Source organism: Hippoglossus hippoglossus, chromosome 24, assembly GCF_009819705.1.
Source record: "Hippoglossus hippoglossus isolate fHipHip1 chromosome 24, fHipHip1.pri, whole genome shotgun sequence".
NCBI classification, from domain to species: domain Eukaryota; kingdom Metazoa; phylum Chordata; class Actinopteri; order Pleuronectiformes; family Pleuronectidae; genus Hippoglossus; species Hippoglossus hippoglossus.
Window position 1 is genome coordinate 2,179,477 of NC_047174.1, and position 13,024 is coordinate 2,192,500.

The 13,024-nt window shown below is 43.3% G+C and overlaps 1 protein-coding gene across 5 annotated transcripts in view; it reads left to right on the forward strand.

Moving 5' to 3' along the window:
• The first annotated feature begins 7,055 nt into the window (after window positions 1–7,055).
• The window catches only part of msra (methionine sulfoxide reductase A), a 38,806-nt gene continuing 32,837 nt past the window's right edge, over window positions 7,056–13,024 (forward strand). For 2 of the 5 annotated variants that reach the window (XR_004613225.1, XM_034579408.1), the window contains exon 1: window positions 7,056–7,375. Coding sequence is in view for 3 of the 5 variants with exons in the window: in XM_034579408.1 (XP_034435299.1) it covers window positions 7,237–7,375 (139 nt within the window). In the remaining 2 variants the exon portion in view is untranslated. Of the gene's footprint in view, window positions 7,376–8,953; window positions 9,544–13,024 lie in introns of those variants that run through there. The other 3 variants (XM_034579409.1, XM_034579407.1, XM_034579410.1) reach the window with 3 other exon arrangements.

The following is a 13,024-nucleotide window of genomic DNA, read 5'->3' on the forward strand; positions in this document are numbered from 1 at the left end:
TCCGGAGGTTTCCTGCTCAAAGGCTCCACGTCTCCTGAAGGTGAACATACTCACCTCCACCGTTCACTGTGGAAAAGACACATTTATATTTATATAAGATCCATTTATATCACATGAGGACGACGCATCTGTCAGAAGCTTCTGAGTCCTGTACATCTACTGCAGTTTATTTACACACAGAGGGAGTGAAATGTTCATAGACCTGTAAATATGATGATCATCCTTTAATGTGACCCACTCTCTTCTTTGATTTATACTTTATTTGAATCTGTCGTTTTTATGTGACCATCGAATTTAAATCCCAAACATCAAATATAAAACATGTTGCTCCTTGGTGGTGGAGATTAAAGACGAGAGAATTTATTGTTCGTCTCTATGACGACGACCACGTTCTTTATGTTGATGGTTTTAGTGGATAAGTATCTGGGTTTCTAAATGTTATATAATATTCTTATATTGTGTTAAATCATTAAAACACCACTGTAGGTTGTTCCTATCACACTGATGTTTGTTCAAGTGTTTATGTTTCTGATAAGTTTGGTTTTAATTAGTTATTTGATGCTATAAAAACATTATGTCTGACAACAGACTCGTGATTGGTCGAGGGCGTGTATCTGCCTGTATGACATCACCAGCACAAGATGGCTGCGCTCGTATCCGGGATATTTTGGCCTCTTTTCTGTACCATTAGAGGAAGTGGACATGTGTCGTCCATCTTTATTTACAGTCAACACAGATCCAAGTGGAAGCTGCCACGTCTGACGCTGATTGGCTGAGACACCTGTCAATCAAGCTAAAACATCTCCCTAAGCCAGTAACATCTAGTGGCCAACTGGTGGTACTGCAACTTCTGGTTTGTCATTGGCTTTAATTGTATAACGGCTCAGAACTCGTTTACCCCGAGCAGCCATGTTGATGATTAAGGAAAACACGTATGTTCTCGGTGTCTTTCAGCCGACGGGTGAGGATCTTTGGTTTGATCTTTCTTCACCTGAACTCTCGGTTGACATCCGGTCGCTCTCTTGGCATTCACCGCGTGCCTTAATTGTTTGGACATTTAAATCAAGGTCCGCCGTGAACACGAGGAGAGACGACCCACATTCATTCTCCATCGTATCTCAGTATTTTCTTTGTTTTATCCCACTCGACCCCATTTTCCCCACTTTTCCCCACCACCATATCTATCCCATTAGATTCCTCGACCTTCGGGTGAATCCGGAAATCAGGTCGCTGCCGTGAGATTTTCCATTTTTTTCGTCTTTAATTTCATGTGGCATCGATCTTGAAGGAAATCTGAAACCTTTCAAACATATTTTTATCTTTTCTACACAGGAACGTAAAGAAATGTCTCCTGCAGATAAAACATGTTGAGTCACTCATTTTCTGCATTATTACTTTACCAACAGTTATACATTCTTTATATTCTTGCTGCTTATTACAAATATCTGACCACTGCTTAGGGTTAACCCATAAATATCGAGATTACTGATGATGACGGTGTATATTCAGAAAGGTTTAACCTCAGCTCTGTTGGTCTGAATGTTTTTATTTTCTGCAGCGCTCTGTCTCCTCCTGCAGTCCAGAGACAGACGAGCAGCTCAGGAGGGTGAGGGGACATACAAGATGCTATAGTGGTCCCTAGGTGTGTGTGTCTGTGTGCGTGTGTGTGTGTGTGTGTGTGTGTGTGTGTGTGTGTGTGTGTGAAGGATATCCTGCTGACCTCCATACAATAGGCTGCATGCTGTGTACATTAACCTTGGCTATTTAACGAATATTGACTCGATATTGACTCGATATTGACTCGATATTCCACCGTGCACATATACTCTGAGTGAATAGAACAATACGTGCAGCACTTTGATCGTGTTTCACCCTGAAATCTTTTGGGTTTGCACCATTTCCTCGACCCCTGGCTTCTCGCTCGGGTCTGAAATACATGTGCAGAGATTTGAAGCAGCAGATTCCGCCTGAAAACCAAATATCGTCAACTTGTGATGTCATCTCCCAGTTGAAGAGTGGATTTGATTTGTGAGCGCGTCATGTGACGTTAAATATGATATTTCTTTTCTTCTTAAATTGCTGCAGTATGTTTTACTCCCTCCTGATTCTCTAGCATGAGCTAACCCCCCCCCCCCTCCATCCTTCTAACTGCATAGCATTAACACAAAAAAAGACACTTCAGCTACATGATGATCTTCTCTGACACGATTGTGTGACTGAAGCGAGATTCATTTCCACTGAAGGTGACTGGAAACCAGCGATGGCTTCCTGGAAGAAAAGCAGATTTAAAGAAAGACCTGAAATGTGAAAAGCCGCAGCCTTCAGCAGATAAACAGATGTATGAATACCGGTGTGTTCCTTTAAGCAGCACTGCGCAGCGTTAAAGCCTCATCCTCCATTATTCAGCAGCAGCAGGAAGATGATGCACGTTTTTCTCCTCCTGCATTAATGAGCCACAGCTGCAGGAGGAAGATGCTGCTGCTCCATGATTTTACTCCTCAGCCCACATGAGTACACAATCCTGTCAACCACCCCCCCCCCCCCCCCCCCCCCCCACCCACCCCCACCCAAAGAAATCATGACATGTACTGCAGGCTATTTCTCCTCCCGTTCTCATTCGTGCAGATGGAGCAGCAGCAGCATCTGCGCTGCTCAACGGCTCTCCGGCAGAGGAGAAGGACCCATCTGCAGCCTCATTAACCGCTGAAATGCTAATGACCCAGATAGCTCATGTCGGCTAAAACGCAGAGGGGAGGGGCGGCTGCCTTTGTGGGGGTCGGGCATGCGTGTGTGTGCGTGTGCGTGAGTGCGTGTACTTGCTCTTGTGTCTTTGTGAGGACCCCTTTTTGAGCGGACACCGCAGTGAGGACATATTCGCTGGTCCTCACTTTTCCTAAAGGTCCGTCTGAGGGTTGAGACCTGGTTTTCGGGTTAGGGTTAGATTGAGCTTGAGGTACGGGTTAGGTTAGGGTTTGGTAATTGTGCTGGTTAAGGTTTGGTTAAGGGCTTAGGAAATTCCAACTAACACGCCAATGAGTGTCCTCCTTGAGATAGAGGTACAAGAATGTGTGTGTGCATCTAACTAGAATAATCTATAGCCTAACATCAACACAAACGAGTCAAATAAAACACAATGAACAGATTTGCAGACCCACATATTGCATATAACACAATATCACATAAAGTGTGATGTTTCTAATTAAAACACCGTAATGCACCATGCAGGGATATTGTGGTAAATGATTGCAGATGGTATTAATGTGTTTGTAATGGGATTTGGGCGTGTTGCCTGTGTGTGTGTTTGTGTGTCTGTCCGTGTGTGGGTGTGTGTGTGTGTGTGTGTCATATTTCAGAGGAGGAAAAAAAAAGACAAGAGGCTCCGCAGAGCTCGACATCACTGGCAGAAGCAGAATGAGAGCAAGAGAAATGAAAAATGCAAAGTGTAATAAAGCAGCTGGAGGTTTGAAAGATAAAACACACAAGTGCCTAAACACAACAGAAAATGAATGAACGCTGCAGAGATGCGCGTAAAACCGAACAACAATACCTTTCAGCGGCGGCTGCAGGATAAATGGCGCAGGTTTTTTTTTTTTTTTTTAACCATCAGCAGGAACATAGACTTATGCACCAGGAGCAGAAACCCCCCTCCGTGAAGTGTACCGATGCAGGAGGAGGCAGTGTGTCCGCGTTCAGACGCCCTGGCCGGGGTGCGCAGCCCCGGTCCGCGGCGCGCTCCTCTGGACGCAGGGATGCTGAGGATGCGGAGGATGCGGAGGAGGCGGAGGAGGCGGAGGAGGGATGTTGCGGGAGATGCGGCCGTCGCATCGTCCTTCTCCTGCAGCCGAGCTGAAATCTGCCTGAGTCTGTTTTCTCTAAAAGCACAAATAGTCCACAGCCAGAAGAGACGCGGAGGAAAAGCAGCATCCAAACGCACAAATGCGAGGTTTTGTTTGCGCAGGAGGAGGAAACAGTGTCTGTGTGACAGGATGGAGGGAGAGAAGCTGGGCGCAGTCAGATGGAGAGAGGAGAGAGGGGGAGGTCCAAAGAGAGGGAGCCAGGCTCTTCACATCCAGCTCGGTCCTCCCTCTGCTCCTCATCCCTCTCTCCTCCTCTGAGGATGGAGGCAGGAACTAGAAGAAGAAGAAGGGGAAGAGCATCTGCATGAGAACAGGCCCATCGCCAATCTGCTCCTCATACACTGACAAGTCTCAAGCATAGAAACATTATATACTTCAAAAGGCTGAATGTGATCTATAGAAAACCACACGAGCCAAACACCAGATGTGCACCTATATGAAATATAATCCTAAAAACAATGGGCATTTATTAAAAATATAAAAAACCATGTGCACATGATAAGAAGTAGGTCATTAATTGATTTGTCTCTTGTTATCTTTCGTATTCTAAACCTTTAGCTCAACACAACTGAACAGCTCTTTGTGTGTTTTTGTTTTAGTGGACGTTTGTCAGTTTATGTCTGTTTCTTGATTTTTTGTTCTTCTTGAATCGCACTATTGTTAATTCATTAATAAATGTATATTCTACATGATTATCACAATAAATGCCTCATTATTTTTTTAAGTTTAAAAACAGATGTTTGCTCCTGCGAGAAGATTTTTGTTATAAACTCTTCTTTAAAACTAAAAACTTTATAAACAGCAAATATTTTACAAATCCAAAGGAGAACAAATATGTGTTATATACCTCCTCATGTGGTTAGCATCATTAGCATCATTAGCATAATATAGATATTGCACTTTTTTTGTAGTATTGCTATTGATGACTATTATATTGCAACAGTCATTACCCAATGAGGTTATGTTTTCAATTATGCAAAAACTACTGGATAGATTTTCATTAAATGTGGTGGTAAGATGTGTTACGGTTCAGAGAAGAACCCATTACATTTCGGAGCGGCTCTGGATCGGGGGGGCTGAGCACAATTATTTGCCGTTTGCTGCGTAACGTGAATAAAACTTTAATACGTTGCCTCATCTGTGAATACGATTTGCACCTCAGTTGCCACAGGTCGATTTTCATCAGCAATGGTGGTGAAGACAACAACTCCCATGATCCCACGCTGCTTCACGACATCATCAAACTAGGTCTTTTGGTTGAGAGACCCCTAGTGGCCGAAGTTAAATATTGTGCCTATAAGACAGTACGTAATATTTCAACATATTCAGGACTTTCTGAGACCCTGTGCAACCTCTTCTTTAGGAATATACTTTAATATATATATATATATATATTTTCCAACATGAGCAGTGTTCCTCGCGGGCTCTTCCATATGGCTCGTCATCTGTTCCCCCCTCCCCCCACCCACCCAGCGTACTGGGAACCAGTAGCACGATGGAGGCTTATCTCCGTTCACAGACCAAGAAACAATCACTGGCTTCAATTTCAGTCTCGTTTGCTTCCCATATGAATTTGACTGGAATCTAAAGTCCGGAATACAAGTAGATCATTTTGAGCAGTTTTTCAATCTGTCAACCTTGTGAATTTATATATTGTATATTTTTTATCTATTGTAAAGATGGTGAATCTATTTGTCATTTTTCATCAAAAGCTACGTTTCCACAGCCTGTTTGAATATTTTACCGACAGTCGATGTCATCGGTTCGTCATCATTTCATCTTTATAACTTGACTCAGCACATTTTACTCCGGTAAAGTTCAGCTGCATTATGGTTAATTCATTCCCCTTGTTTCCATTGGCTGTTGGGCTGTATCGTCCGTCTTAACACTTTTACTGATTCAACGTTCCCACGAGTGAAATTAATTCTGTTTGAATATTCCGCGATACTTTGGGTTTAATGCCGGTGTGACACTGCTTCATTTACATCTACACTTGTAATCCCGAATTCCATAATAACCGGAGTTTGCTTGAATTCCTCGTGGTTGATGTCAAATGTGACAAACAGGAAGGAGCTGGTGTCGCTTGCTTCAAACATGTTGACAAATTCACAAGTTGAGACATAACGACCCAAGAATCTGTTGTTTTTCTCTCTTTCTCAGTTCACACCACTTTACTTCACAACCCGTCTGGAGCAGGTTCAATATTTTGAGCGTTTTGAATCATCACAAATGAATCAAAACACTGGATGATGATGCAACGTTACGGTTTTCAGACTGAGATCATTTCGGTGGCTTCACAGTCCGGAGCCTCGATCTGACTAAGATGAAATGATTGTGTTTGTACGTCAGACTAACGATCTCTAAAACAAGAAAGAGACAAAGAAGAAAGAAATGAGAAATATTCCACGTTAAACAGATGAATGAGTTTGATGTATTTTAATATGACTTTTATATTTCTGTGTCCCACGACAAGCTACAGACACAAATAATAAACATCTGCAGCTCCTTCGCTGTTGCATCCTCATTTATCTCTTTTGTCCATTAGTATATATTTGTAGACGTGTGTTTTAAATGTATATATGTGTTTAATTGTAGACACCGGGAAGACGAGAGTAATATTCTGTGTGCAGTGAAAGATGTACATCATGTACGTATTCCCTGTATTTATATGTATTTTTTTTAAATGTACCATTTTGCCTATTTTATTCTTATTTATACTTTCACATGTTCTCTTGTCTTTCTCACATTCTATCTGCTGCTGTAACAAGGGATCAATAACGTGAGATTAATAAAGTTGATCTTAACTTATAAACAGCATGTTATCATTTCACATAGGAATAAAACGTAGATGCACCTATTGTTGTATGAAAGTTTGTATAGTTTTTGCTATTTTCTGCACCTTGTACAGATTTAAATCATAAACACAAACTAGTTATTGAATTATTTTAGAATTTGAATCTGGAGTCTCCTGCAGCAAAACCGAACTCCGTCTGAAAAGTTAACAGTTTTGTTTTATTTCCCTTCCTGCGGACGAAGTGTGTTTTCAAAGCGTGTGAATCCACCGACGTGAGGAATAAAAACATGTTGTGGTTAATTCGGCGAAGGTGAGATGTTGATTAGTTAATGAAGAAACCAGTTAATTAGGAGTTTACTGGTTCCTCAGGATAAACGGGGCGAACAGTGACTTGCAGGTTCATCACTGGTAAACACGTGTCTGACACTTTGTGCTCTAACGTCTTCATGACACGTTAAGTTGTGTCGTTATGATCTCGGTTGTGTAACTTTGTTTTTGTAACGTGTGACATAACAACACATGCCAACGGTTGTGGTTAGGTAATGGTGCTAAGCTAACCGGAGCTAGCCTCGCGGTGCGGGTTCGATGGTCTCCTCCTCCTCCAGGCTGCGGATGGTCTGGCGCCACTTGGTGAACGGTCGGATGGGAGAGATGTCCTCCAAAACACAGCTGCCCACCCCGGAGACAGCGCTGCCCGGGCGGACGGACCCCATCGAGGTCTCCGGTAAGAACCGCCGCGGAGCCCCGTTAGCTTTAGCACGTTAGCTCCTGCAGTGACCTGCAGACACACACACACAGCTCGGGTTGTGTGTCTCCTGCAGGGTCCACTTCCTCCCGTGTGAGGAACTGGTGCAGCTGTCACAACTCCACATGTATGGGAATATAGACACATCATACATGTACATGCATAGAACATGTGACACGTATGTTGTTCAAACTCTAAAGAAAACAACTTAACTTTCAACTACATCATATATAACTACAGTATATAACTGTGTAATACTACAGCAGCCTCTTGATGTTACTACAACAATACTCAATACTACAGCAGCCTCTTGATGTTACTACAACAATACTCATAAAACTACAGCAGCCTCCTGATAGTACTACAACAATACTCATAAAGCTACAGCAGCCTCCTGATGTTACTACAACAATACTCATAATACTACAGCAGCCTCCTGATGTTACTACAACAATACTCGTATAAAACTACAGCAGCCTCCTGATGTTACTACAACAATACTCATAATACTACAGCAGCCTCCTGATGTTACTACAACAATACTCGTATAAAACTACAGCAGCCTCCTGATGTTACTACAACAATACTCGTATAAAACTACAGCAGCCTCCTGATGTTACTACAACAATACTCGTATAAAACTACAGCAGCCTCCTGATGTTACTACAACAATACTCGTATAAAACTACAGCAGCCTCCTGATAGTACTACAACAATACTCATAAAGCTACAGCAGCCTCCTGATGTTACTACAACAATACTCAGGAGGCTTCTCTCCCAGATGGGGAGCGTAGAAACTAAAAACTGCTTCATCTTGCTTAGCTTCCATTTTGAGAACCCTGTGTAAAATCTTCACATCTTTAAGACATGAATAAGAAATAGATATGTGAAATGTAAGTCTAATCACACAATACAGTCAAACCTGATGTCCCAGTTCATCAGAAAACACACAAACTAAACACGTCTATGCTTTTTATTAGGTTATTCTGTCGATTTGCAGAATCCTGCTTAAATGAAAAAGGTCTCAGTCAGTGTAAACATGCTAATGACTTAGATACGAGTGTGTGTGTGTGTGTGTGTGTGTGTGTGTGTGTGTGTGTGTGTGTGTGTGTGTGTGTGTGTGTGTGTGTGTGTGTGTGTGTGTGCAGGAGAGTTTTTTATGTGTAAACAGACAGAGAGCAGCACTAAGTTGGCAGTCAGGGCAGTTGGCACCAACCTGGACCCTCTTCACTACAAGTGAGGCTGCTGAGTCCTGGCACACGATGAATAGATCTGCACTGGCACTGAGCATCACACACACACACACACACACACACACACACACACACACACACACACACACACACACACACACACACACAACCTCTAACACCCTATAACATTATAAAGAGATAGATGACTAAAACAAACAGTAAGTCATTGGTGTTTGGTTCGGTGTTAAAGAAACAGAAGGAAATACTGAGATGACGAGTTTCAATCACAGGCTTGTTTTTGGATATAGTTTGGATTTGGCTGGAGTGGAGTGGGGGTGTGGAGGGGTTAGGAGGGCGGGGGTCCATTGCGGAAGGACGATCGGGACGGTTGCAAGGGTTCAGACGGAGTGGCAGACATGCTGGAGCGTCGCCAGAGCTCCTCGGGAACGCTGCCACAATCGAGAGAGACGAAGAAAGAAGCACAGAGGACGGGAAAAAGCTGTGCCTGGAGTGGAGAGACCTGGCAGGGCTTCCCCTCCTTTGTCTGCCTGGCTCAGGGCTGCAGCGCCAGAGGAAATCAAGAAATGTCCAAACACAGTTGCAGTGGTGGTGGATGGGGACGAGCTCCGCCTCGCCTCCGACAGAAAGAAGGAAAAGTACTTCCAACGGACTGAAAACTCTTCTTCTGAAAGGGATACGGAGGAAAAAAAGGAGCCAAAACAAGCGTTTTTTCCTTTTTTTAAATGAAATTCCGCATTGGAGCTATTAAATTTTGTGTAACGTGGCCGCAATTTCTCATGAGCTGACCTTTAATGTAAGCGGTAACAAAGAAGAAATTATGGAATTGTGTTTTTTGAGAGCCAAACAACATCCGTGAACTGGACGAGGACGGATGTGTGACTCCAACGGTTCCACTTGTAGCCAGAGGAAGGCCGACCACATGCCGAGCAAGAGGTCTGTCACTGAATGCTTGTTGGAACTGACTGTATCTGCTGGAAACATTTGTGTTTGTGTTCAAGTGTCTTGGGACGACATCAGTTTAAGTTTTGGAAGTAGAGACCTGGTGTGTTCTTCTGTTATTCAGAGAATTTTGTGTTTCTGTAAACTGATCTGAAGGTTAAAAAGCAGGCCAAGCGAGGCCAGACGCCAGAAGACCACCAGTGCTTTTATATCGTTCATTATGCTGTTGACTCGGTTTCTTTTGAAATGGAGATGGATGTGATTCTTGAACTTTTAAATGTTTGACGCTTTCGACTGAAAATCATAGATGGTCGGGTCATAAATAATATTTGAGATCCAAAGAGATGGAAATGACTTTGCTTAGCCGGCTCTTTTAAAACGTCGTGTGACTTTGTCTTTGACATTTGAGATATTGGACACACAAGTAGTAGCACATGTAAGTTTTAAAAATAGATTCTGAGCCAAAACGGTTTCAATTAGGGCTGCAGTTAGTATTTAGTTTCACTGATTGTCTTCAAATAGATAAATTGTTTTGTTTTTAAAGTATCAGTTTAGTGAAAAACCTTCCAGAGTCTGATATTGATTCTTTAAATAGCTTATGAATCCTCCACACTACACTTTTTAAGCCAGTGAACAAACTGAGATGGATGCAACTCACAGAGAAGTAACAAGAGTTCTGATTGGTCAGTTCTCTCTCTACCTACCTATCATTGTTCAGGGTCAGCTCAATAGCTAAGTAACTTCTACTATTTCACACTTATTGATCTGGACCCTCAAACTAGTCAAGTCTAGTTAAGTCTGAAGCAAAATAACGGGTGTGAAAGGTTCTTCGGACAAGGTCCAGACCAATGGACCCAACTTTAGTTGTTTTGGGATAGTTCAGCCTTTCGGATCAAATGCAGAAAGTTCACATTAAACACCAGAAGAAGGAGTTGGAGCACAAGGGGCTTGTTAACTTCAGATCCAGTGATATAATGTTTGAATGATGAGGACGTTCATTTTGCTGGTAGTAATACTGTTATACCATTTTTCTTAGTTAGTCAAACAAGTTAGTTAATACAATAGTGGAATTGACAACACGCCAGTATCAACGCACGCCGTCTACAAACCAATCAGTAAGCACGTGATGACGACAGGACGCACGTGTGTCAGACAAACTTCTTTAGTCCCTAAATTACAAAGTGAAACCAAAACTAACCAGATCCAATGGAAACAATTCAACAAACTCCTGAGTCTTGATTCAGACTCTCAGGTAAAGAAACGCCCCAAACCCCCGACTGCCAGACGAAGTGAAAGCAAAGAGCTAATGAAGAAGTTAATGTGATCCTCATCACCAGCTCCTGCAGATGTGTTCAGACGTACGGCAGCTGCTGTGTGCAGGTCTCTTAATTAGCAGGTGTGAATCATTATTTTTGCAGCTTGCTGTCGCAGAACGTGTGGTTTTCATACCGAGTCTTCGATCATGACAAATTAGGGATCATTGCCAATTTATAAAATAAACATATATTGGCCAAAATATTGATATTGGAAATGTGTTACTCCCTAATATTGGTATGATCATATGCCCCCAAAAATCCATATTGGAAAATACCAGTCCTCAGCCATATCATCCAGAACCAGTATTCGACCTCAGTCATGCTGTTGTCCCTGAATGGGCGTGAGTCCAGGCTGCAGCCAGGTTTCAGGGATCACCTGGAGTAACACATTAAAGCTGTTTCTCTTGGATTGAACTGCCCGACAGTCACATAACGGTGTAATATTCCGGTGTCCAGTATCAGATTCACAGATCCGGTGCCTCCAGGTGAGGCTGTGTATCTGCTTGTCCATCACGCGTCTCGTAAAGTGACTGTGCAGGGATATCGGGTTCAGACGGGCACTCTCTCTCTATCCATCTACCTTTTGTCACAGCCGTTACCTTGACAACACAGAGGGATGCCGGTGAATGAATGAGTGAGTGAATGAATGAACGTGTGTTTGTGTGCGATTCCATCAGACGGGTCCCTTTTGTTGTTTACACCACGGTCTGATAACCTTGACAGGGTGAACGTGACGGGCATCACAGATGTGGAGGAGCTGTAGAGAAAAGGATGGAGGTGAAAAGATGGAGGGGAAACAGGCTGAGAGTTTAAGAGTGTCGGCACTCGGATCTTCAGCGTTAACGTTTAAACCCAGAAGATCCACAGAGACTCGTGATGAAACCAGTTTATACAGCGAACAAGGACTCGACAGGGATACTTAACAATCACACGAGAGTTTGAAGGTCGTGAACATGTCAGTACACATGGCAACGGCTGGAACACGGCACCGGCTCCCTGGTAAAAAGAAAGTCAGAGTGAGCCCAAGTCACAATACAGCAGGTTTATCAGGATTCACAGGAAGTGGGCGCGTTGACCACGTTTCTAATACGCAACAGGATGAAACTCGCAGAAGAAGCCAACGAAGACGAGATTTGAGAACTTTGGGTGAAAATGGCCGACACCGGTGTTAATACGTCGTGACCTCCCTCCTCGTTGATCTGCTCAGGTAACACTTCTCCTTTTCCTGTTGTTGTGAGCGTGTCTGCTCGGAAAGTGTCTACGTTCTTCTTATGTGAAAGGTTTGGACGATTGGGTCGCGACAATCTCCTGAGCCCCCCCCCGCACCCCACCCCCCCCTGCCAACAGTCCCCGTTCTTCAGAAGTACGTGTGGAGGCCAGAAAGCCATTACGTGAACACACAGACGTACCCAACAATTTGACAGATTCCGTGTCTGAAAGGACCCAATCAGTCCTCCATCTTTTTTAAGTGCAAAGTGCGTTAAGTACTATTTCCTGCCCCCCCGCCTCGACCACACACTGTCTCACTGCTAATGGCTCAGAGTGATTGATCGAGTCAAACCCTCAGGGGATCACACACAAGCACACAGACACACACACACACACACACACACACACACACACACGGCTGTCAATCAAGCAGATGGTAATTCAATATTATCATACAGTTTATGGCACATGCACTTTGCTGAGCAGAAAAACGCAGAATCAGGATTTCACACAACGTTTTCTCCTTTAGCTTAAAAAAATATACACATTAAATGCGTGTCAGAAATGAACATTAATCTTCAGCACGTACAATATTCAGCCGCATTAAAACACCTGGTAACTGGTTTTAACGTTGTGGCCGATCAGTGACACATGGATCCACGAAGGCTGACGATTCAGAATTAACTCACAGCAATGAAAAGTCAGAAGTCGTAAGAGAAGACGTCCTGTTTTCTCCTTTCTTTTGTCGATTTCACCAATCGGGCACCTTTAGGGGACTGATGTCTACGAGTGTGTGAGATGTGGTGTCGCTTGATTGAATTCAAGGGGACCGTTGGCGGTGGTACGTGCGTAACGTTTCGTTCTTTCGTCATTTCAGGATGGTTGTTTTTTTTTTTTTTACGACTACCTGCATATTTTGGATTCTGCAGCTTCCTCGAGACGACCTGCGC